This window comes from Malania oleifera, chromosome 4 (genome assembly GCF_029873635.1).
Source record: "Malania oleifera isolate guangnan ecotype guangnan chromosome 4, ASM2987363v1, whole genome shotgun sequence".
Lineage (NCBI taxonomy): Eukaryota > Viridiplantae > Streptophyta > Magnoliopsida > Santalales > Ximeniaceae > Malania > Malania oleifera.
The window spans coordinates 102685484-102709023 of NC_080420.1; the positions used below are offsets into that span (position 1 = coordinate 102685484).

At 35.7% G+C, this 23540-nt stretch overlaps 1 protein-coding gene across 1 annotated transcript; it reads left to right on the top strand.

Moving 5' to 3' along the window:
• The first annotated feature begins 1048 nt into the window (after positions 1-1048).
• On the top strand, positions 1049-22465 carry LOC131152954 (small ribosomal subunit protein uS19x). Its single transcript, XM_058104925.1, has 4 exons — positions 1049-1294; positions 1374-1519; positions 1762-1819; positions 22043-22465. Exons 1-4 carry the CDS (start codon positions 1292-1294, stop codon positions 22289-22291), a joined length of 456 nt encoding a protein of 151 aa, XP_057960908.1. The 5' UTR covers positions 1049-1291; the 3' UTR covers positions 22292-22465.
• The last annotated feature ends 1075 nt before the right edge of the window (positions 22466-23540 follow it).

The window sequence follows — 23540 nt, forward strand, 5'->3', positions numbered from 1 at the left end:
TGTGAAAGGAAAATATGCTTTACAGATGTTTTACTGCATTACAGTTCAGTATTATTTTTAAGTATTTTTAACTTAGCTGTCATACACTAGTAATAACATATTTCCATTTACTGAGCATCGACTCACCCCATTACTCAAACATTTTTTAGGTGAACCAGTTAGGCGAGCAGATCAGGCTCGCGGATCGAAAGTAGTTAGATCACCCTGGTTATAAGGTGAGTTTTTGTCAGAGCTGTATATTTTTGAATAGATGATGATAGAAGGACATTTTGGTATGACTATGGTTGTAGACACTGGATTCTGGTGTTGTTTTGTATATATATGTAAATGATTGTATGATTTGTGTTTTCGTTGCTTAGGTATGAATGTTGAGACACAGATATATATTAAAAAAAAATGGTAAGAAATTTGAGGTCGTTACAGAATCCTTTTTATAGTATCAAAGATATTATTACTTGTTTTATAGGTGATAAAATAATTACATTTCGTTTCCATAATGCCTATTCTTAGGAACATATTAGTTTCATTAGGTTACTTAGAATTAGTCAGACAATAAATTATATAATTACTATAGAACAAATAACAATATGGAATATTTTATGAGTGCATGATAAGAAATAGATAAAGAATAACTATTCTTAAATTTGATTATGAGGATGTCTATTATTTTTTATTACATCTTGAACGAAATAATTAGAAATATATAAGAATTAACTATTTCCTTAATTTTTAAAATTTAAACTATTTTCCATCTTATTCTAATAAATAACTATTTTGTCCAATCGAGAGTCAAAAACATTTTCTTAGAATATTTTGTAACAAACTACTGTATGATTTTTAATACTGGATATCATGAATAATTATAAAAAAAATTTATTTAAAAATTAGGAAAACATGGATGAATATGCGGGTATGGGTAGAGTATATCTACTAATTGATTTATTACTTAAAGAATTATTTAAATATGAGTTTTATAAAATTTTAAAAGTTTTTAAAATAAAATATATGAGTTCAACTAATAGAATAAATAATAGGTTACGTTTTTTTTTTTGTTGTGTATTGTACAGAAAATTTGTTTACACAATGCTAGCACTAGCATCGTATAGATACAGAAACGGTGGGCCCAGTACCGTGAGTGTAACCCAATAATAAATACAACGACCGGTCTTCCGGAACCCTAGCTCGGAAGTGCTGGTCGGAAGTGCTCGTCTTTCTCCAGTCTCCGAATTAGGGTTTTGGCTTTGCATCCAACGAGAAAAGGGGGGGGGGGGTGTTTCTTGCATTCGCAGATATGGTGAGCTCTTGTTTATGTTTTTGTTTGTGATTTCCTTGTTATTTTGTGATGAACCGTGAGTGATTTCGTGTTTTCGCAGGCGGATGTGGAGACGGAGGTGGCCGCCGGGCTGCCGAAGAAGAGAACTTTCAAGAAGTTCAGTTTTAGAGGGGTGGATTTGGATGCTCTTCTTGACATGTCTACTGATGAGCTTGTAAAGCTTTTCTCTGCTAGAGCTCGGCGACGGTAAACTTTCATATTTTCACATTAATTAAGCGAGATGGGTGGAAGGATACTTTCAGATTTGTGAAGGCTTCGCTTGGTTAGCAATTGGGATGCGATTGGTTTCTTTTGGAAAAAAAATAGAAAAACGTGTTGAATTTAGCTCTTGAAAGAAACTATGTACGAAATGCTAACCAAGTGGTACCTGGTAAAAATGATGATAATTTCTGACTGACTTTGTATTTTTTTTCCCCATAAAATGGTAGGTTTCAACGGGGACTGAAGCGAAAGCCAATGGCTTTAATTAAGAAACTGCGCAAAGCTGTAATTTCTCTCTCTCTCTCTCTCTATATATATATATATATATATGTATAATAATTTAGAAAATTCTTTTATTGCTGAAATAGTTATATTCTTTTATTGCTGAAATAGTTATTAATGCTGAAATGATAAACAAACTCTCGTTCAGTTTTTGGTTTTTCCTGGATAAGTGCACTTTAACTGACTGTTCATATCTATAACATACTTGGCAATTTAACTGTGAATTCATGTGGATACCTATGGTTTTGCTGAGCAACAATCAAAGAAGTGGTCTGCTGCTGTGAATGCCGAAAACTTGAAGTTAATGTTTCAAGGTTGGGGGTCTGTTAACCACTAGTGGGGCTTTATTAAGCAAGGAATGATGGACTTTGTGATTAGTTTGTAGATGGTTTCTCATTTGAAGTTTGTTGTGGTTTTTATTTGGTTGACTTACAAAAAAATGAAAATTGTAGTAGATGTTGATTTTTTTTCCATTGATTTCGAGTTTTTCGATTTTTGTGGTGTTTTCATCTAGTTTTCTTGGGTAGCTTCCTTGTTTACTGGCTTTTGAAATGTCTCACCTTGGATTTGTTTTCACAATTTCTAATTAATGATAAAAATTATTATTCATGATAAATATTTTTAGATAACATGTGTAATGAAGTGCAAATGCTGGAATATTGGAGATTTGGGTTGTGTTTGGGATGACATTAAAGTGGCTTCTGTGGTGTTTAACTCAAATGAATGTTACTTCTTTAGTCATAAGTATTGAACAGTTCCTTGGAAAGTGTATGACATTATTCAAGTCAGTTCTTCTAGTCATCATGTTGCCAATGAAATGTTTTTACGAAGAGGGGATGATGTTGATATTCATAGATCATTTATGCATGTGTATTATTCAAGTGTTTTTGGGTTTTAGCTTTTAGATGAAGCATGTTTTTCATGCATTTAATATATCACGGGATGAACTTGTCATATTTACATGTTCCTAAATCAATTCCACGCAGTTTAAGTTCTTTGTGCAGCTAAACACTAAAGCATGTGCTAATATTTATTCTGTCACATATACTTTGGTTTGCTATGCATTTTCTTTATGTAGATTTTGAATTAGCTTAAAAATAAAAATGAGGACGACTGCTCAAAAAGATCACGAACTTTTCAAAGTAAAAGTAGAAAATTTGAAAAATCAAATTGAAAATAGTTTAAAAGAAGATATTCTGTTGAAAAATAAAATTGAAGATTATAGTAAAATTATTTACAAATTCACCAATGGGAAAGAAAACTTTAATAAACTTGTAGGAGCCCAAAGAAATAGTATTTACAAAAATGGTTTGGGCTATGGTTCATCTTATGACTCCCTTGGTTATTTTGAGTTTTATGCCAGAAAAAATGCTTCATCAAATAATAATAGGGCAACTAGGCCAAATCCCTTACATACAAACAAAACTTGTTTGTATTGTGAAAGAAAGGGTCATATTCGTTACTCTTGCCCCTTTAGAGGTGCTAGAGGTAAAGAAAGGAAGTTTGAATGAGTTGTTTAGAAGACTAACCCCTTAGGACCCAAGAAAGAATGGGTACCAAAACGAATTACTTATTTTGTTTTGTAGGTATGCTTGAAGACCACATCTAGAAGGAGCAAGTGGTTTCTTGATAGTGGTTGTTCAAGGCACATGATGGGTGATGCGGGAAATTTTATCTCTCTCACCTACAAGAAAGAAGGTTTCGTGACATTTGGTGATAATGCCAAAGGAAAAATCATTGGTAAAAGAAAAATAGATAACTCTTCTATTACAATTGGCAATGTGCTTGTTGATATCTTGAAGCATAACTTGTTAACTATTAGTCAATTACGTGATAAATGTTTTAATATTATTTTCCAATACACTCAATGTAATATAAATGATTTAAATGAAAAACTATTCTAGTTGGTCGACGTGAATCAAATGTCTATACTATTTGAGTTTGATGATGTTGAAACTAATGATATGAACTGCTTGGCCGCAACTCATGAATTTAGTTGGTTATGGCATAGGAGACTCGGTCATGCTAGTATGATTATTTTCTAAGGATTTGGTTGATGATTTACCCAAAAATAATTATATCAAGAACAAAGTTTGTTATGCATGTCTGTATGGTGAACAAATCAAGTCATCCTTTAAGCCTAAAAAGGAAATTTCTACATCTAGGCCTTTGGAGTTAATTCATTAAGATTTGTTTGGTCCTAATGATATTGTAAGCATTGGTGGAAAATTATATGCATTTGTAATTATTGACGATTACACTAGATTTATATAGGTGTTATTTCTTGCAAATAAAAGCGATACAATTAATGCTTTTATTAAGTTTTGTAGCAAGATTCAAAATGAGAAGGGGTTTTCCAGTGTCAACATTAGAAGTGATAGAGGACGTGAGTTTAGGAATAAAGAAAGAGAAAATTTTTGTGATGAGCATGGCTATGCACGCAATTTCTCAGCACCAAAAACTTCACAACAAAATGGTGTGGTTGAAAGAAAAAATCAAACACTTAAAGAGATGGCAAGGACAAATGCTAAATGAACATGGTCTTCTTAAATACTTTTGGGCAGAAGCAATAAATACCGCATGTTATGTAAGATTGTGTAGTTATAAGGTCTAAAATGGGTAAAACTCCGTATGGAATTTGGAAGGAACAAAACCCAATATTTCTTTCTTCAAGGTGGTTGCTAGTGTTTTATCCTAAATAATAGAGATTATCTTGCAAAATTTGATCCAAAATTCGACGAAGGAATTTTCCTAGGGCATACTCTAAATAGCAAGGCTTATAGAATCTTCAATAAAAGAACACGATTCAAGAATCTACTCATGTTGTTTTTGATGAAGCTAACCCCTTTGTTCCAAAGCCTATAACGCATAAGGATGAGGATGATCATATAGGTATACTTAAAGTGGAAAAGGAACTTGAACAACTTAGGATAAATGAAGAGTAAGGAGAAAATAATTAAGAAGATATGATTGAACATCCTAAAATTGTGTCACTAATTCAAAATGAATTTCTGAAGAAGCCAAGGGGCTTCCTAAAGCATGGAACTTCATCAAAAATCATCCAACGGATCTCATCATAGGAAGTCTATCTAGAGGAGTAAACACAAGATCACATCTTGAGAATGGATGCAATTACATAGCCTGTGTGTTACAAATTGAGCCAAAGAATTTCGATGAAGTATAAAATGATGAAAGTTGGATCATGGCAATGCAAGAGGAGCTCAACCAATTTGAAAGGAACACGGAATGGGAGCTAGTCCCAAGACCCAAGGATACCCTCCATAATTGGTACAAAATGGGTATTTGGGAATGAGAAAGATGAAGATGGCAACATAGTGAGAAACAAAGCAAGAATAGTTGCTCAAGGGTATAATCAACAAAAGGTATTGATTTCGAAAAAACCTTTGCTCCGGTAGCTAGATTAGAAGCTATTAGAATGTTACTGGCTTTTGCATGCTTCAAAAACTTTAAACTATTTAAATTGCTGGGTTGGAATACTTGGCGAGGAAGACGTCGGATTACAAATCGATGCTGATACATTTCTCAACTCCTTAGATAAGATATGAGCCACCTTCTTTCAGGTATCAAAATATGTGGAGTTCGCATGAAAATTTCCTTTCTTTTATGCGACAGGTTTTGATGGATCCAGTTCATGTTTTGGGCATGTGTAAGTTGGTTGCTAAGCTCAAAAAGGCTAAAGTTGCAGTAAAGAGGTGGAATGTAGAGGTCTTTGGCTGGGTGGACCATACTATCAAGGAGTTAGAGAATTAAATGATAGACTTGGAGGAGCAGTTACAAAGGGGATATAATCAGGAGGTGGAGACGAAGTTCCTGGTTACAAAATGTGAACTGGATTATTGGGAAAAAAGGGAGGAAACTCGTGTTTTTCAGTTTGCAAAGAAGCGATGGTTGGTGGAGGGTGATCAAAATTTCAAGTTTTTTCATGCGGTTATTAATCAAAAACGGAATTTTTCGATGATTCACTCTATGGTCTTGTAGGATGGTACGGTTCTGGCGTCCCCTGAGGAGATTCATGAAGGTGCAGTTAAACATTTTTAACATTTTCTTTCTGAACAGACTACTAAAGCATTACTTGATTTGAGTCATCTTATTTCTATGGAGATCTCGGATGAAGAAAATGAGTGTTTTGTCAAAGAACCTTAGGAAATGGAGCTAAAAACGAAACTAAATTCTATCCCAAAAGATAGTAGTCTAGGTCCCGATGGTTTGGTTCAGGATTTTACAAAACTTGTTTGAACTTTGTTAAAGAGGATTTGTTGGAAGTTGTCAAGGAATTTTTCAGTGGAGCGCCTCTTCCCAGATTTTTCACTTCTTCTTATTTTGTTTTTATCCCTAAGGTGAAGGATCCAAGAAGTTTTGAAAAGTTTAGACCAATTTGCCTATGTTCTGTCGCCTACAAAAATTTTTCAAAGATTATTGTAGGTCGATTGACACATTGCGTGAATAGACTTATCTCTCCGGAGCAAGGGGCTTTTCTCCCTGGTAGAAGTATCTTTGAAAATTTTACTCTGTCGCAGGAAATGGTTCGCTCAATCAACAAAAAGAGCAAAGGAGGAAATGTAGTATTAAAAGTGGATATGGCTAAGGCTTATGATTGGGTTGACTGGAGATTTTTTATTTGGGTCTTGAAGGGTTTTGGCTTCTCTAGTCAAGTTTGCAACTTAATAGCAGAATATGTCAAGATCCCATGGTTTTCGAACATGATGAATGGTACGTATAGGGGTTTTTTCAAGTCTCAACGGGGCATTCGGCAAGGTGATATGCTATCTCCATATTTATTTATTTTGATGGAAAAGATTCTTTCTAGACTATTAAAAAAAAATTTGAGGAAGGTAGGATTGAAAATTTTTATCATCCGAGGGGAGCTCCTTTAATATCTCATTTATTATATGCGAATGACTTGCGTGTTTTTGCTAATAGAGAAAGGAGATCTTTGAAGATGCTTTTGAAGACGTTGGATTTGTATGAAAGGTGGTCTGACCAATTAATCAACAAGGAAAAATCAACTCTTTTATTGTCCAACAAGATCAACATTTCTAGAAGAAGGGGGCTATTTTGATTGATGGGTTTTGCGGAAGGAAAATTTCTAGCAATGTACCTTGGGGCACTTTTGATTCTTGGTCGCCTTACTGCTAGAATGCTTGAATCGTTGGTCTCAAAAATTTTAAATAAGGTGGCGAGTTGGAAGATGAGGTTGATGTCTCAAGGAGGTTGTCTCGTCCTTATTCGGCATGTTTTATCATGCATGGCAACACATGCGCTAGTGGTTCTTTCAGTTCCTTTGGTGGTGATCAGAATTTGAAATTCCACTATCTTCTTTTCTTTGGGTGGGTGGGTGGAGTAATGGTAGGGCGAAAATGAAATGGTGTGCTTGGTCAAAGGTTTGTAAACCCTTAGATGAAGGGGGTGTTGGCGTAAGGGACCTTAATAACATTTAAAGATATTTTTACATGAAGTTTGCATGGAGACTTGTGACGTTAGTTAGTCTTTGGACCTGTTTCTTTAATGCTAAATATGTTAAATTAGGTCACATGGCTTCAACCATTTCTATTCCCGCGGGCTTGCGGTTTTCGAAGACGATCTTGAAGGTTTTTCCAGAAGTTTATGAGAATGTTTATGTGAAGGGTAGAGAAGGAAAAACTTCTTTTTGGTTTGATAAGTGGTTGAGTATTAGTCCCCTTGTTGAGTCTTCTTACACGATCCAACATCCCGAGTTCAAGATTCAAGACTGCTGTGAGTCTAAGAATTGGGATACTGATTTGTTGAAAGAATTGGTAGGGGTCCCCAAAACGGACGAGATTTTGATGTCGTCTATAAAGTACAAAGCGGGACCTAATGTGTTTATTTGGATGTCTTTCATAAATGGAAAATTTCCAACCGTCTCCGCTTGGGAGGTGATAAGAATTAAAGGGGAGCAGTACTCGTGGATGGAGTGGGTTTGGCACAAACTATTTTCTAAGAAAGTATCGCTGTGTATGTGGAAAACCATGTTCCAATGTCTACCTGTAGATGAGAGAGTGCGGAATTGAGATTTGATATGATCTCATGTTACAATTGTTGCGTGAATAAAAAAGAGGAGTCTCTTAATCATGTTTTGAGCACGGGATTCATCACAAGTATGGTATGGAAGATAGTAACGTGTGTCTTGAGATTCTAAATTTTGATGATGAACCATGGAGCGTGAAAATTAGTAGATGGTTCAGATTAGCCAAAGAATCGACTGAAAAAGGTACGATTATCGTTTTGTTACCTATTGTAATTTCTTGGAGACTATGACTCAGACATTGTAAAGCCCGCATGAAAGATAAGTATGAGTCGGGGAATGCAGTTTGGTTGTCTGTGAGGTTTTGGCTTGCAAAAATTGTAGAAGGTGTGAAGGGTTCTCTGCCCTCTATGGATAAGAATTTTTTGGAAGAGTTTTAGTTGAAAACGAAAACGTCAAAGTTTATAACTCCTCCCAAAGTAGTATGGGAAAAGCTTTCAGCAAGTTGGTTGAAGCTAAATATTGATGGCTCTTGTAGAGGAAATTTGGGCTGTGGTGATGGTGGTATCATCCGTGACTCATCTGGTAATATTAAGACCGATTTCTTTGAAAAATTTGAGTCAGGTACTAACAATGGAGTGGAGTTGCAGGCTCTTACTATTGATGTGTTGCCAAGTAAAATGAGAGGTCTCATTCGTGTGGATAAGCAGAGTATTCCAAGCCTTTGTCTTTAATTGACATCATTTGGTTTTCTTCCAGTTTTCCTCTGGTTTTTGTTTTTGTTTGATTTGTTTGGTTTTGTTTCCATATAGACTTGTTTTGATTGGTTTATTTGGATTATTGTACTGGTATTTTTTTATTGGTTTTGATGCTGGAGATGGTTTTTATAGTTTATATGTAAATCCCTTGTGTCTTGCTTGTAGCCACAGTATTCCTCTGCCATAAGCGAGGGTTATATATATTAAATTTGGGTTCCGTAAAAAAAAAAAACTATTTCAAAGGGTTGTTAAAAGTGCCTTTTTTAACGGGGACATTGCCGAAGAAGTTTATGTTGAACAACCCCCCGGATTTGATAGTCATTTATATCTTGATCATGTGTTTAAACTCACAAAAGCACTTTATGGTTTAAAGCAAACACCTAGAGCATGGTATGATAGATTAAGTAAATATCTTTTATAAAATGGGTTCTCAAGAGGAAAGATCGATACAACCTTGTTTTTAAAATACAAAAGGATGACATGTTGGTTGTACAAATCTATGTAGATGACATTATGTTTGGTGCTACAAATGAGATCATGTGCAAGGAATTCGCTAAATCAATGCAAGAAGCTTTTGAAATGAGCATGATGGGCGAATTAACCTTCTTCCTTGGACTACAAATTAAACAAGTGAAAAATGGAATTTTCATCAATCAAGCCAAGTATGTAAAAGACTTGCTTAAGAAATTTGGATTGGAGGCTGTCAAGTCAAAATCAACTCCTATGAGCATGAAAACTAAGCTTGACATGGATGAAAGTGGTTGAAGGTAGTTTCAAAGTTCTATCAAGGTATGATTGTTAGTTTGCTATATTTAACATCTAGTAGGTCAGATATCATGTTTAGTGTATGCCTGTGCGTTAGATTCCAATCATGCCCTAAAGAATCTCATCTAATTGCAGTTAACTGAATCTTTAAGTATCTTGTTGGAACCTATGATTTAGGCTTATTTTATCCTAGGAATGCACTGTTTAATCTTGTGGGTTACACGATGCCGATTATGTCGGGTGCAAACCGTATAAAAAAAGTATTAGTAGCACGTGTCATTTTCTTGGTCATTCTCTTGTTTCCTGGTTCTGTAAAAAGAAAACTTCGGTTGCTCTTTCAACCATCGAAGCCGAGTATGTGGCCGCCGGTAGTTGTTGTGTACAAATCTTGTACATGAAACAACTTGAGGATTATAAAATATCACTCAATCAAGTTCCTTTTCACCGTGATAACACAAGTACGATCAACATTTCGAAAAACCTTTGCTTACATTCTCGAACAAAGCACATTGAACTTACACATCATTTTATTCGAGATCATGTTCAAAAAGGTGATGTAGAACTCATCTTTGTTAATTTTGAAAATCAACTAGCAGACATTTTAACAAAACCTCTAAAGGAAGATTGTTTTTGTTTAGACATGAATTAGGTATGTGTACTCATGACATCATTTAAATTAATGAAAAATTATTACTCATTCATGATGAGTATATTTGTTGGTGGAAATCAACCTAGTTGAGCTGATGGTTTGGTTCTGCACCAAATCATTGATGAAAATCAATCGGGGCAAGTTGATGGTTTGGTTCTGCACCAAACCGTCGACGGTTTTTGTCAGGGCAGTGTCTATAAGACAGATACGCGAGCTTTTTAAAACATACTCAAAAACCCTAGAAAACAAACCCATGTTTTCCTTCCTTTAAAATCCTCAAAATATCATCCTTCCTTCTCCCTAAAAACTTGCTACCATTGCTCCTAAGACTAAGAGAGGTGAAGGGAGTTCCTCTACGAAACATGAGAAGGAACCAATTTGCGATTCTATGCCTCCTCCTCAAACCCAAGAAAGGTCAAGAAAATCTACTGAGGATTGGTCCAAATTTTTTGTATCAAGGGAAGCTTGCTTACGACTCAAGAAGGATATCTCCAAGAGATACATTGTAAGTAGCAAAATCGTTCCTATAAGATTTCTTGAAAACAAATTTTCATTTTTCAGTGAAAAATTTAGTGCCATCGGTTGGGAATTCCTTATGACTCACAATGATCTTGTATATCCTAAGTTAGTAAGGGAATTTTACGCTAACTTTGTGCCATCTACACCTTGCGAATCGGCACACTCTATGGTTATGGGTAAGGTGATTTACTTGGATGCCGACACGTTAAATGCCATTATGTTTTGTGGAAGATATGATGTTGTAAGTCTCCCAAGCAAAGTTTGGCCCGTTTATAGGGATTGATTTAATCCCCGTGAAGCACTTCAATTAATAATGAGAAATCCAAATGTGCGAGTGGTGGCAAAACCCAAAGCTAAAGATCTCATAGTTGAATTCAGGGTTTTGAAACATATGATCACCTACAACGTCTTTTGCCTAGACATGGTGGACGTGATACAATGAAAAATGGAGACATTTTTGCTATGTATTGTATTTGGCATAGACGTGGGATTAATCTGCCTTCCATCGTTGTGCACCACATGCAAGACAACCTGTGTAAGAAGAATGGGTGTCTGCCTTTTGCTAGATTGCTTACATGCATCTTTTCCTACATTGTTGCATTTGCTGGTGCTGCGGTAGAATATCCTACTTCAGATGATGTATATTTCGAGTCCACTCTGTAGAGAATGCACTTTGTGCAGGATGAGCGATCTTTGTTGTGGTTGAAGCAAGAACAACAGGCACAGGGTCCGGTGGATGAGGTTGAAGAAGCAATGGAGGAAGAAGATTAGGGAGAAGAAAATTTGGGTAATTGAGACAAAGACATGGGAGAGCCTGATGTTGGTGGTCCTCGTAATGACTATATTAAGCAATGTCTTGACAGGATAGACGCTCGCATCACTACACTGGAAGATAACTCCCACATGATCAACACGTACCTCACCAACATGGAAAATGGAATTAATATTCGCCTCATCAACATGAAAAATGGAATTAATAAGATTATAGAATATTTTAAGCTAGATGATTAGTTCCTCTCTTTTTGATGATGATCAAAAGAGGAGATGTAGATTTGGTGTTGGTGTATTTGTATTTTAGTCCTTTAGGTTAATGTTCAGTTGGGTTGAAAAAGATTTGTATGTATGTTGTAAGTTTAGATTAGTTTGAATCTTGATTGAGTGATATTTTATCATTCTCAAGTTGTTGTTTCATGTATACGATTTGTGCACAACCACTAGAAGAAAATCAAATGATGTCAATTAAAGACAAAGGCTTGGAATACTCAACTTATCCATACGAATGAGACCTCTCATTTTACTCGGCAGCGCATCACCTGCAAAATATCTCCTCGTGTTGCCTCCCTCGCCTTGACGAGCCAAGAAACCCACCACCTGATTACCTTCTCTAAATTGGTGCTTTATAGAGAAATGAAGGCCTTGTAGCTCCTCTAATAATTCCCAAAAATCCCATTAGTACCAGGAGGAACAAATTCTAGATGTGATCCATCCCACCAACAATTTTGAGTGGCTTTCAATACAAATATTCTAATATCTCAACTCTTTATAGAGTCGAACATAGCCTGCAACTCCACTCCATTGTTAGTACCTGACTCAAATTTTTAAAAGAAAGCGGTCTTAATATTACTAGATGAGTCGCGGATGATACCACCACCACCACAACCCGAATTTCCTCTACAAAGAGCCATCAATATTTAGCTTCAACCAACTTGCTGGAAGCTTTTCCCATACTACTTTGGGAGGAGTTCTAAACTTTGACGTTTTCGTTTTCACCTGAAGCTCTTCCAATAAATTCTTATCTATAGAGGGCAGAGAACCCTTCACGCCTTCTGCAATTTTTGCAAGCCAAAACCTCAAAGATAACCAAACTGCATTCCCCGACTCATACTTATCTGTCATGCGGGCTTTACAATGTCTGAGCCATAGTCTCCAAGAAATTACAATAGGTAACAAACCGATAATCGTACCTTTTTTAGTTGAATCTTTGGCACATCTGAATCATCTACTAATTTTCACCCTCCATGGTTCATCATCAAAATTTAGAATCCCAAGACAGACGTTACTATCTTCCATACCATACTTGTGATGGATCCCGTACTCAGAACATGATCGAGAGACTCCTCTTTTTTATTCACGCAACAGTTGTAACATGAGACCATGTCAAATCCCAATTTCTGCACTCTCTTATCTACAGGTAGACATTGGAATATGGCTTTCCACATACACAACGATACTTTCTTAGAAAGTAGTTTGTGCCAGACCCACTCCATCCACGGGCGTTGCTCCCCTTTAATTCTTATCACCTCCCAAGCCGAGACGGTTGGAAATTTTTCATTTATGGAAGACATCCAAATAAACACATTAGGCCCCACTTTGTGCTTTATAGACGACATCAAAATCTCATCCGTTTTGGAGACCCCTACCAATTTTTTTAGCACATTGGTATCCCAATTCTCAGACTCCTAGCAGTCTTGAATATTTAATTCAGGATGTTGGATCGTGTAAGAAGGCTTAGCAAGGGGACCATTGCTCAACCACTTATCAAACCAAAAAAAAGTTTTTCCTTCTCTAACCTTCACATAAACATTCTCATAAACGTCTGCAAAAACCTTCAAGATTGTCTTCCAACATTGCGAGTCCGTAGGAATATAAATGGTTGAAGCCATGTGACTTGATTTAACATATTTAGCTTTAAAGAAATGGCTCCAAAGATTATCTAATGTCATAAGTCTCTATACAAACTTCACGTGAAAAGATCTTTGAACGTTATTAAGGTTCCTTACGCCAACACCCCCTTCATCGAAGGGTTTACAAACTTTGACCAAGCATACCATTTAATTTTCACCCTACTATTACTCCCCCCTACAAAGAAAAGAAGAGAGTGGAATTTATATTTCTGATCATCACCAAAGGAACTGAAAGAATTGCTAGCGTATGTGTCGTCATGCATGATAAAACATGTCGAATAAGGATGAGACGACCTCCTTGAGACATCAACCTCATCTTCCAACTCTCCACCTTATTTCGAATTTTTGAGACCAACAGTTCAAGCATTCTAGTAGTAAGGCGACTAGGAATCAAAGGTGCCCAAGGTACATTGCTGGAAATTTTCCTTGTGCAAAACCCGTTAATTGAAATAGCCTCCTTCTTTTGAAATGTTGTTCTTGTTGGACAAGTAGGAAGCTGATTTTTTCTTGTTGATTAATTGGCCATACCAACTTTCAAACAAATCCAACGTCTTCAAAAGCATCTTCAAAGATCTCCTTTCTCTGTTAGCAAAAACAAGCAAGTCATTCGCATATAGTAAATGAGATATTAAAGGAGCTCCCCTCGGATGATAAAACTTTCCAATCTTGTCTTCCTAAAATTTACTTTTTAATAGTCTAGAAAGAATCTCTTCCATCAAAATAAATAAAAATGGAGATAGCGGATCGCCTTGCCGAACAACCCGTTGAGACTTGAAAAAACTCCTATACGTACCATTCATCATGTTCGAAAACCATGGGGTCTTGACATATTCTGCTATTAAGTTGCAAACTTGACTAGAGAAGTTAAAACCCTTCAAGACCCAAATAAAAAATCTCTAGTCAACCCGATCATAAGCCTTAGCCATATCCACTTTTAATACTACATTTCCCCCTTTGCTCTTTTTGTTGATTGAGTGAACCATTTCTTACGCCAAAGTAATATTTTCAAAGATACTTCTACAAGGGAGAAAAGCCCCTTGCTCCGGAAAGATAAGTCTATTATGACAGTGCGTCAATCTACCTACAATAATCTTTGAAAAATTTTTGTAGGCAACAGAATACAGGCTAATTGGTCTAAACTTTTCAAAGCTTCTTGGATCCTTCACCTTAGGGATAAGAACAAAATAAGAAGAAGTGAAAAATCTGTGGAGAGGCGTTGCATTGAAAAATTCCTTGGTAGCTTCCAACAAATCCTCTTTAACAAAGTTTCAACAAGTTTTGTAAAATCCTGAATTAAACCATTGGGACCTGGACTATACCATATTTTGGGATAGAATTTAGTGTCGTTTTCAGCTCCATTTCTGAAGGTTCTTTGACAAGACACTCATTTTCTTCATCTGAGTTCTCCATAGAAATAAGATGACTTAAATCAGGTAATGCTCTCGTAGACCGTACAGGAAGCTGAAAATGCTTAACTGCACCATCATGAATCTCCTGAGGGGACGCCAGTACCGTACCATCCTCTAAGACCATAGAGTTGATCATTGAAAAATTATGTTTTTGATTAATAACTGCATGAAAAAACTTGGAATTTTGATCACCCTCTACCAACCATCATTTCTTTGCAAGTTGAGAAACACGAGTTTTCTCATTTTTTCCCTATAATCCAGTTCACATTTTGTAACCAGGAACTCCGTCTACACCTCTTGATTTTTATCCCCTTTGTAACTGCTCCTCCAGGTCTATCATTCGATTCTCTAATTCCTTGATTGTAATGTCCACCCGGCCAAAGACCTCTACATTCCACCTCTTTAATGCAACTTTAGCCCTTTTGAGCTTAGCAACCAACTTACACATGCTCGAAACATGAACTGGTTCCATCCAAACTTGTCGCATAAAAGAAAGGAAATTTTTATGGGAACTCCACATATTTTGATACCTGAAAGGAGGTGGCTCATATCTTGTCGAAGGATTTTGAGAAATGTATCATCATAGGTCTGTAATCCAACGTCTCGCTAAGTATTCCAACCTGGCAGTTTAAATAGTTTAAAGTGTTTGAAGCATGCAAAAGGTAGTAACATTCTAATAGCTTCTAATCTAGCTACCGGAGCATAGGTTTCGTTGAATCAATACTTTCTTGTTGATTATACCCCCGAGCAACTAATCTTGCTTTGTTTCTCACTATGTTGCTATCTTCATCTTCTTATTCCTAGATACCCATTTTGTACCAATTATGGAGGTATCCTTGGGTCTTGGGACTAGCTCCCATACCTTGTTCATTTCAATTGGTTGAGTAGTTGCATCCATTCGTAAGATGTGATCTTGTGCATACTCCTCTAGATGGACTTCCTATGATGAGATCCGTTGGATGATTTTTGATGAATTTCCATGCTTTAGGAAGCTCCTTGGCTTCTTCATTTTGCTTTGGAAATTCATATTGAATTTGTGACACAATCTTAGGATATTCAATCATATCTTCTTGATTATTTTCTCCTTGCTATTCATTTATCCTTAGTTGTTCAAGTTCCTTTTCTACTTTAAGTATACCTATATGATCATCCTCATCCTTGTGCACCATAGGCTTTGGAACAAAGGGTTAGCTTCATCAAAAACAACATGAGTAGATTCTTAAATAGTTTGAGTTCTTTTATTGAAGATTCTATAAGCCTTGTTATTTAGAGCATACCCTAGGAAAATTCCTTCGTCGGATTTTGAATCAAATTTTGCAAGATAATCTCTATTATTTAGGATAAAACACTTTCAACCAAAAACCTTGAAGTGAGAAATATTGGGTTTTCATCCCTTCCAAATTTCATATGGAGTTTTACCTATTTTAGACCTTATAACTACATGATTACTTACATAACATGCGAAATTTATTGCTTCGGCCCAAAAGTATTTATGACCATGTTCATTTAGCGTTGTCCTTGCCATCTCTTGAAGTGATCGATATTTTTTTTGAACCACTCCATTTTGTTGTGGAGTTTGTGGTGCCGAGAAATTGTGTGCATAGCCATGCTCATCACAAAAATTTTTTAGTTCTTTATTCCTAAACTTACGTCCTCTATAGCTTCTGATGTTGACAATGGAAAGCCCCTTCTCATTTTGAATCTTGCTACAAAACTTAATAAAAAAATTAACCGTATCGCTTTTATTTGCAAGAAACAACACCCATGTAAATCTAGTGTAATCATCAATAATTATAAATGCATATAATTTTCCACCAATGCTTACAATATCATTAGGACCAAACAAATTTTGATGAATTTACTCCAAAGGCCTCGATGTAGAAATTTCCTTTTTAGGCTTAAATGATGACTTTGACATGCATCACAAACTTTGTTCTTGACATAATTATCTTTAGGTAAACCATCAACCAAATCCTTAGAAGATAATTTTTGCAACAAGTCCATACTAGCATGATCAAGTCTCCTATGCCATAACCAACTATATTCATGAGTTGCGGCAAAGCATTTCATATCATTAGTTTTAATATCATCAAACTCAAATAGTATAGACATTTAATTTACGTCGACCAACTAGAATAGTTTTTCCATTTAAATCATTTATAAGACATTGAGTATATTGGAAAATAATATTAAAGCCCTTATCACATAATTGACTAATACTTAACAAGTTATGCTTCAAGATATCAACAAGCACCACATTGTCAATTGTAATAGAAGAGTTACCTTTTTTTCCTTTACCGATGATTTTTCCTTTGGCATTATCACCAAATGTCACGAAACCTTCTTTCTTGTAGGTGAGAAAGATAAATTTACTTGCATCACCCATCATGTGCCTTGAACAACCACTATCACGAAATCGCTTGCTCCTTTTAGATGTGGTCTTCAAGCATACTTACAAAACAAAATAAGTAATTCATTTTGGTACCCATTCTTTCTTGGGTCCTAAGGGATTAGTCTTCTTAACAACCCATTCAAACTTCTTTTCTTTACCTCTAGCACCTCGAAAGGGGCAAGAGTAACGAAAATGACAATTTCTTTCACAATACAAACATGTTTTGTTTGTATGCAAGGGATTTGGCTTAGTTGCCCTATTTTTATTTGATGAAACATTTATTTTGGCATAAAACTCAAAATAACCAAAATAGTTATAAGATGAACCACAGCCCAACCCTTTTTACTAAATACTATTTCTTTAGGCTCCTAAGAGTCTAGTAAATACTATTTTTTTTCCCATTGGTGAATTTGTAAATAATTTTTTTATAATCTTCAATTTTCTTTTTCAATAGAATATTATCTTTTAAATTATTTTCAATTTGATTTTTCAAAATTTCTACCCAACCGTCAACGGTTTCCTCAAATCGTGGACGGTTTCTACCAAACCGTGGATAGGTACATAAAAATGATCTTAACCCAATTGGGACTTAGTATATTAAAGTGTTCAACACTTAGACCATTTAACCTTTGTCCCATAATAAACAAAATTGAGTTTAGGATATGCGACTCTTTCATCATATAAATCATGGTTTTGACTTTGAAGAATTCTAAGTGTAAAAATGGTGAAATATATATTTTTCATTCAAATGATGAGTGATATCCTATATACTATATGGACTAGTATGCATGTGCGAATTGCTCAACTCTTGCTTAATAAGCTTGCGTGAAACAATACTAAAAGAGTTGCAATAATTCTACCTCAACCACTCTCCATTACATAAGAATTCACACTTGATCCATTGGATGTGCTTTAGATCTTCCATGTGAGTGTCCACTTGATTTTTACATTTTAACCCGTATCTTCATGATTTCGCCACTTGTACCTATCATAACTTGATATGCAAAGGTTTGTGATGTAGAACCACTAATGGGTTGTAACCATCAAAATACGAAAAATATGATATTATGTAGCCACTTAGGGCTAACAATCTTTCATTGAATAAGTCCTACCAAGTGTTTTCAATCCATGTATGATGTGAGTGAAATGAGTGAATATGGATGTGATTGTCTCACCTTCATCCATCTTGAACATCTCATATTCTTTCACCAACATATATATCTTGGGCTTTTTGACTTGAGATGTACCTTCATATGTGACTTTGAGCTTGTCCCAAATTTTCTTTGCGGTTTCACATCCACAAATACGGTTGTGCTCATTATCGCGCAAAGCACAATAGAGACAATTCCTTGTCTTGAAGTTTAGTTGTATCAACCTATTTTCAACCATTGTCAACTCCGTTCTTGACTTTGGAATATCCTCATTTTTGTCATTTTTCTTGGTGAAAGAGAAGTCTCCATTTGTAATAATCTCCCACATATCAAGGCCACACGATTGAATGAAGATGGTCATCCGATTCTTCTATTAAGGATAGTTAGTGCCATTGAACTTGGGTAGTCGATCCATGGATTGCCCTTGAGAAAACATAGCGTCCACCATATCCGCCATTGATTTTTACGTTTTAGAAGTTACTCTAATAAATTGAGCGCCCCCCTTTAATACCAAATGTTGTCCCTAATGTGGAGTCTAGACAGGGGGTGGGGGTGAATAGACTCTTTTGCAGATTTATGTTTTTCTTTACAAAATGAAAACATTGGCTAGATACAAGTGATTATATCACTATATATAAAATAAACCACACACAAAGCGTAAGTAAAGGAGCGAAGGGAAGAGAAGCTTAATATACGTTATTAACGTGGTTCGGTCCCTTGTCTTCGTCAATGCGTTTAGCCAAGCTCAAGGATTCCAAATCCACTGTATTTACTCTTTAAAAGCAGAGAAGCCTTTACACTACCAAGGGAACAAATCCCTTCTTTCTCACAAAGAGCCTTCAAGCTAGGTTCACCAAGAACCCTTACAATTTGAAGAAGAAATACAAGATGTTGATGTAGACAATACTTCTTGAATGAGCTAATCACGACACTAAGAAATCCTCACACTAATCTCTCAAGTATTGAGTCGCAAAAAGATTAGAGAGCAAGAGCGAGAGTTAGCACTAAGTTGATGAACTAGAATGCAATGAGCTTTAGGAATTTGTTTCTTGGTCATCAAGTTGTCTTAAACAAGTTAGAAGCCTTATTTCAATAGTCAGAAATGTGTACTAGCCGTTTTTAAGTGTCTTAACGGCTATAAATGGCTAGTACACGTTTTTGACTACTTAAATAAGGCTTCTAACTTGTTTAAGACAACTCTATGACTAGTGAATAATTTCCTGAAGCTCATTTTATTCTAGTTCATCAATTTAGTGCTCACTCTCTCTCTTGCTCCCTAATGTTGTTTGTGATTCAATACTTGGTGTGAGGATTTCTTAGTGTTGTGATTAACTCATTCAAGGAGTATTGTCTACATGAACAACATCTTGTATTTCTTCTTCAAATTGTAAGGGTTCTTGGTGAACCTAGTTTGAAGGCTCTTTGTGAGCAAGAAGGGATTTTTTCCCTTGGTGCTCTAAAGGCTTCTATGCCTTCAAGGAGTAAAAGTACAGTGGATTTGGAATCCTTGAGCTTGGCTCAAGGCATGGACATAGGCAAGGGGCCGAACCACGTTAATATCATGTGTTAAACTTCTCTTCCCTTCACTCCTTTTCTTACGTTTTGTGCGTGGTTTATTTTATATATTGTGATATGATCACTGTCTTGCCAATGTTTTCATTTTATAGAGAAAAGCATAAATCTGCAAAAGAATCTATTCACCCCCCTTTAGACTCTACACTAGGGACAACAGGTTCCATGGTGTATGTTGTTTTGTAGATGAGATTATATTGATTGATGAAACTGAGGGCGAAGTAGAGGCTAAGCTAAAATTATGGAGAGAAACTTTGGAATCTAGAGACTTTAGGATAAGTAGAAATAAGACAAAATATATGAAATGTAGTTTCAGTAATGGTCGGAGGAATATTGGAGACAAAGTTAAACTTGATGATGAAGAAATAAAGAGCACTTGTAGATTTCGATACATTGGATCTATTATGCAAGTTGAAGGAGAAATTGAAGATGATGTGATGCATAGAGTTAAAGTAGGTTGGGTAAAATGGAGAAGTGCTTTAAGTGTGGAAATTGAAGATGATGTGATGCATAGAGTTAAAGTAGGTTGGGTAAAATGGAGAAGTGCTTTAAGTGTGCTTTGTGATCGTAGAATACCCTTAAAATGAAAAGGGAAACTTTATAAGACGACTATAAGACCATCTATGCTATATGGATCAGAATGTTGGGTGACAAAAAAGCAGAATATCCAAAATGTAAAAGTTGGCGAGATGAGAATGCTTAAATGGACGAGTGGTATAACATTGGAAGATAAATTAAGGAATGAACATATTCACAATGAATTAGGTGTAGCTCCTATAGAAGATGAGATAAGGGAGGGATGACTCAGATGGTTTGGGCACTTACAACGTATGTCACATAGTGCGCCAGTGAGGAAGAGCGAGTTAGTTATTGTGAGGGGTAGTAGAAGGGGTAGGGGTAGGCCTAAAATAACTTGGAATGAGAGGGTGAATAAGGATTTAATAGCCCTAAATTTGTCAAAAGAAATGGTCCATGATTGCACAAATTGGCGGAAAATGATTCATATATGCCGACCCCACCTAGTGGGACTTAAAGATTTGGTTTTGTTGTTGTAGTATGAAAGAAACCTACAATTGTGTGTATTATGGTAATTATCCATTTCCTTTTTGCTGTGTTAACTTGTTGCTCTTTCCCTATCTAAGCTTGTTTTTCTACTTCTTGTGAACATGTCCTGGTTTTGATTATTTGCCGAAAAGGATTGAAAAAAAGTAAGAAAGCCTCTTATTACTTTGGAGAACTCTAATATCATTAGGCGACATAATCTGGATAATATCATTATGGGGAGAAGACAACACACCCTATTTGAGGTTTGACAAAAAAGATAAGGACCTCCTTTGATGTTTCAAAATGTCATAAACCTCCTCAAAGATTTGCTAAAAAAATCCAAACCTTCCCTCAAAAGACTTAGTTTTTTTGCAAAACACAAGGGAAGATTTGTGTTATTTTGAAAAACCTCAGGGGAGGTAACCTGGAATTCTTAAAATCTCAAGGGAGGTCAATATATTTTTGCCAAATTTCAGGGGAGGTCAGTATCTTTTGCCTTATCATTAAACATGTTCTGTTGACAATTTTTTCTTCATTTTAGGAATTTGTTTCTTATATTAGGTAAGGTACTTACCTTCTTTAAAGCTCTCTTTTGGTTGTTACTGAGTCCTTTGATTCACTATTCAATTCAGTTCGTCAGCCAAAAAAAAAAAAAGAAAAAAAAAAACAGGGAAAATTCAATTCAGTTCACATTTCATAAATTGGGCTTCGATTCTGATCCATGATTTGGCAGCTATATTCACTGTTACTAGGCAAAGGTTTTGAATTGAGATTTGTTTGTATTTTAGCAAGAACACAATTTCATTTATAAGCATGCGCTTTTTGAATGGAAAAAATGTGCTGTTATTGTTTGCAATTTGTAGTTAAAACCAATTGTCACATGCTTCTAACTGTGCCTTTTATTTCTATGTTTTTGGCCAAAATATAATCTGTCTTCCACTGTTGAATGACCAATTGATTATGAATTTCCTGTATGAGAATTTTTCTGTTTTGTCATTTGCATGCACGTGGACACTCATTCAGTCACAAACTTGTGCTAATTTTTGTTTGTTTTTGGCTTTATAATGCATCCAACTCATGTTTCTGATTGTGCTTTTTGTATCTAGAGCTAAAACAATCTACCTTTCCCCAGTTCCATGACACATTTTAATGTAACTTGAATTAGAAAATATCTATTAGCTTCTGTTTTTTGGCCTACACATTTATTTCTTTATAAACTGGTATTGCTTTTGTGGTGATTGTTTTATTGGTAAAAGTTTGCTTTGATGATTTGGAGCAGAAAAGGGAGGCCCCACCTGGTGAAAAGCCAGAGGCAGTTAGAACCCACCTTCGAAACATGATCATAGTGCCAGAAATGATTGGAAGCATTGTTGGGGTTTACAATGGGAAGACCTTCAATCAGGTTGAAATTAAGCCTGAAATGATTGGTCATTATCTTGCTGAGTTCTCCATCTCATACAAGCCCGTGAAGCATGGGAGGCCAGGGATTGGTGCCACCCATTCATCAAGGTTTATTCCTCTCAAGTGAAATATTTACAAGTGCTTCATTCATCCATCTTTTATTCCATTCCTTGGAGCTCGAATTACTCTTATTAGACAAATTGATCAAGAACCTGAATTTGTCTGTTACTTGTGTTTGCTGAATCAGTGAGTATTGATATTTTTATATGATATACCCCTGCCTTGGCTATTCACTGAAAAATCTTTGAGACTTAATTTACTTGCAGTTCTCATTGTGAGGCGGTTTGTTTGCATTTTTATTTGTTAAGTGTTCCTGCAATTACCAGCCATAGAAACTTGTAAAAATATTGCAATCAATCACTCCAATGTTGAATATATATGTTTTTATGTGAACTACCATCCAAGTTCCAAGCCCTTAAACACCCCAATATATGTGAGGCTGCCTTAGGGTTTTATGTAGATCATTGTCGGTTATTTTTTTGAGGGGAAGGAAATGCTTATGCTTAGTTGCAGAGGATTATGGTTCTCAAACTTCTTGTTTAGGGGTGGTAGAATTGTGTTTAGAGCTTTATATCTTGAAGCTTCAGTGATGTATCTTGGTTGCTGGGTTCAACAAGGATTTGATCTTGTATAAGTGAGCTATTGCCAAGTGTAATCTTGAGGTTTAGTTAATGAGCAAATTGAGCTTGAACTAGTTTGAGCTATAATTTGTGGACTTACTAATAGTCTATTTGAGGTTCACTAATTGATAAACAAACTGAGCTTCAGTAGTCTATTATAAGTTGGCCATTTTGTTTGTTTGTTTGTTTGATTGTTTTTTTTCTCAAAATAAATTTGTTTAGAAGTTTTGGAAGTGGGCTCATTTAAAGGCTCGAATAAGATAAGGGGGAAATGTGTGAATTTGTAATTTGCTTAATGGGATGCCAAGAGTCCAGCCTCGTGGGTAGTATATGTTTAGCTTCACTAAATTTCATTGTGATGTGAGCTTGAACATGTGAGCTTGACTAAATTTCAGAACAGTACTTCTATGACATTGCAAGTCCTCCTTGATCATTTACCTGTGTCAGAACAGGGTTCTTTTGTTTTGGTTTTTTATTTTTTTATTTTTTTGGGTTTTTGGGTCCTAAGTGCTTTGGCAAAGTAGTGCTATGGCATGCAAGTCTCTTTCTCACTCATTTGTGTTTGAGAACAAGTTTCTTTTTGAAGCGCTTGTATGGATCTCTCACTCTATATGTTCACGCTGCACGCTCAATTAGCCTCATAATTTTTAGGCTCATAATTATCTTGTTTGATTTCTTTTAAGCTGTTCAAAATAA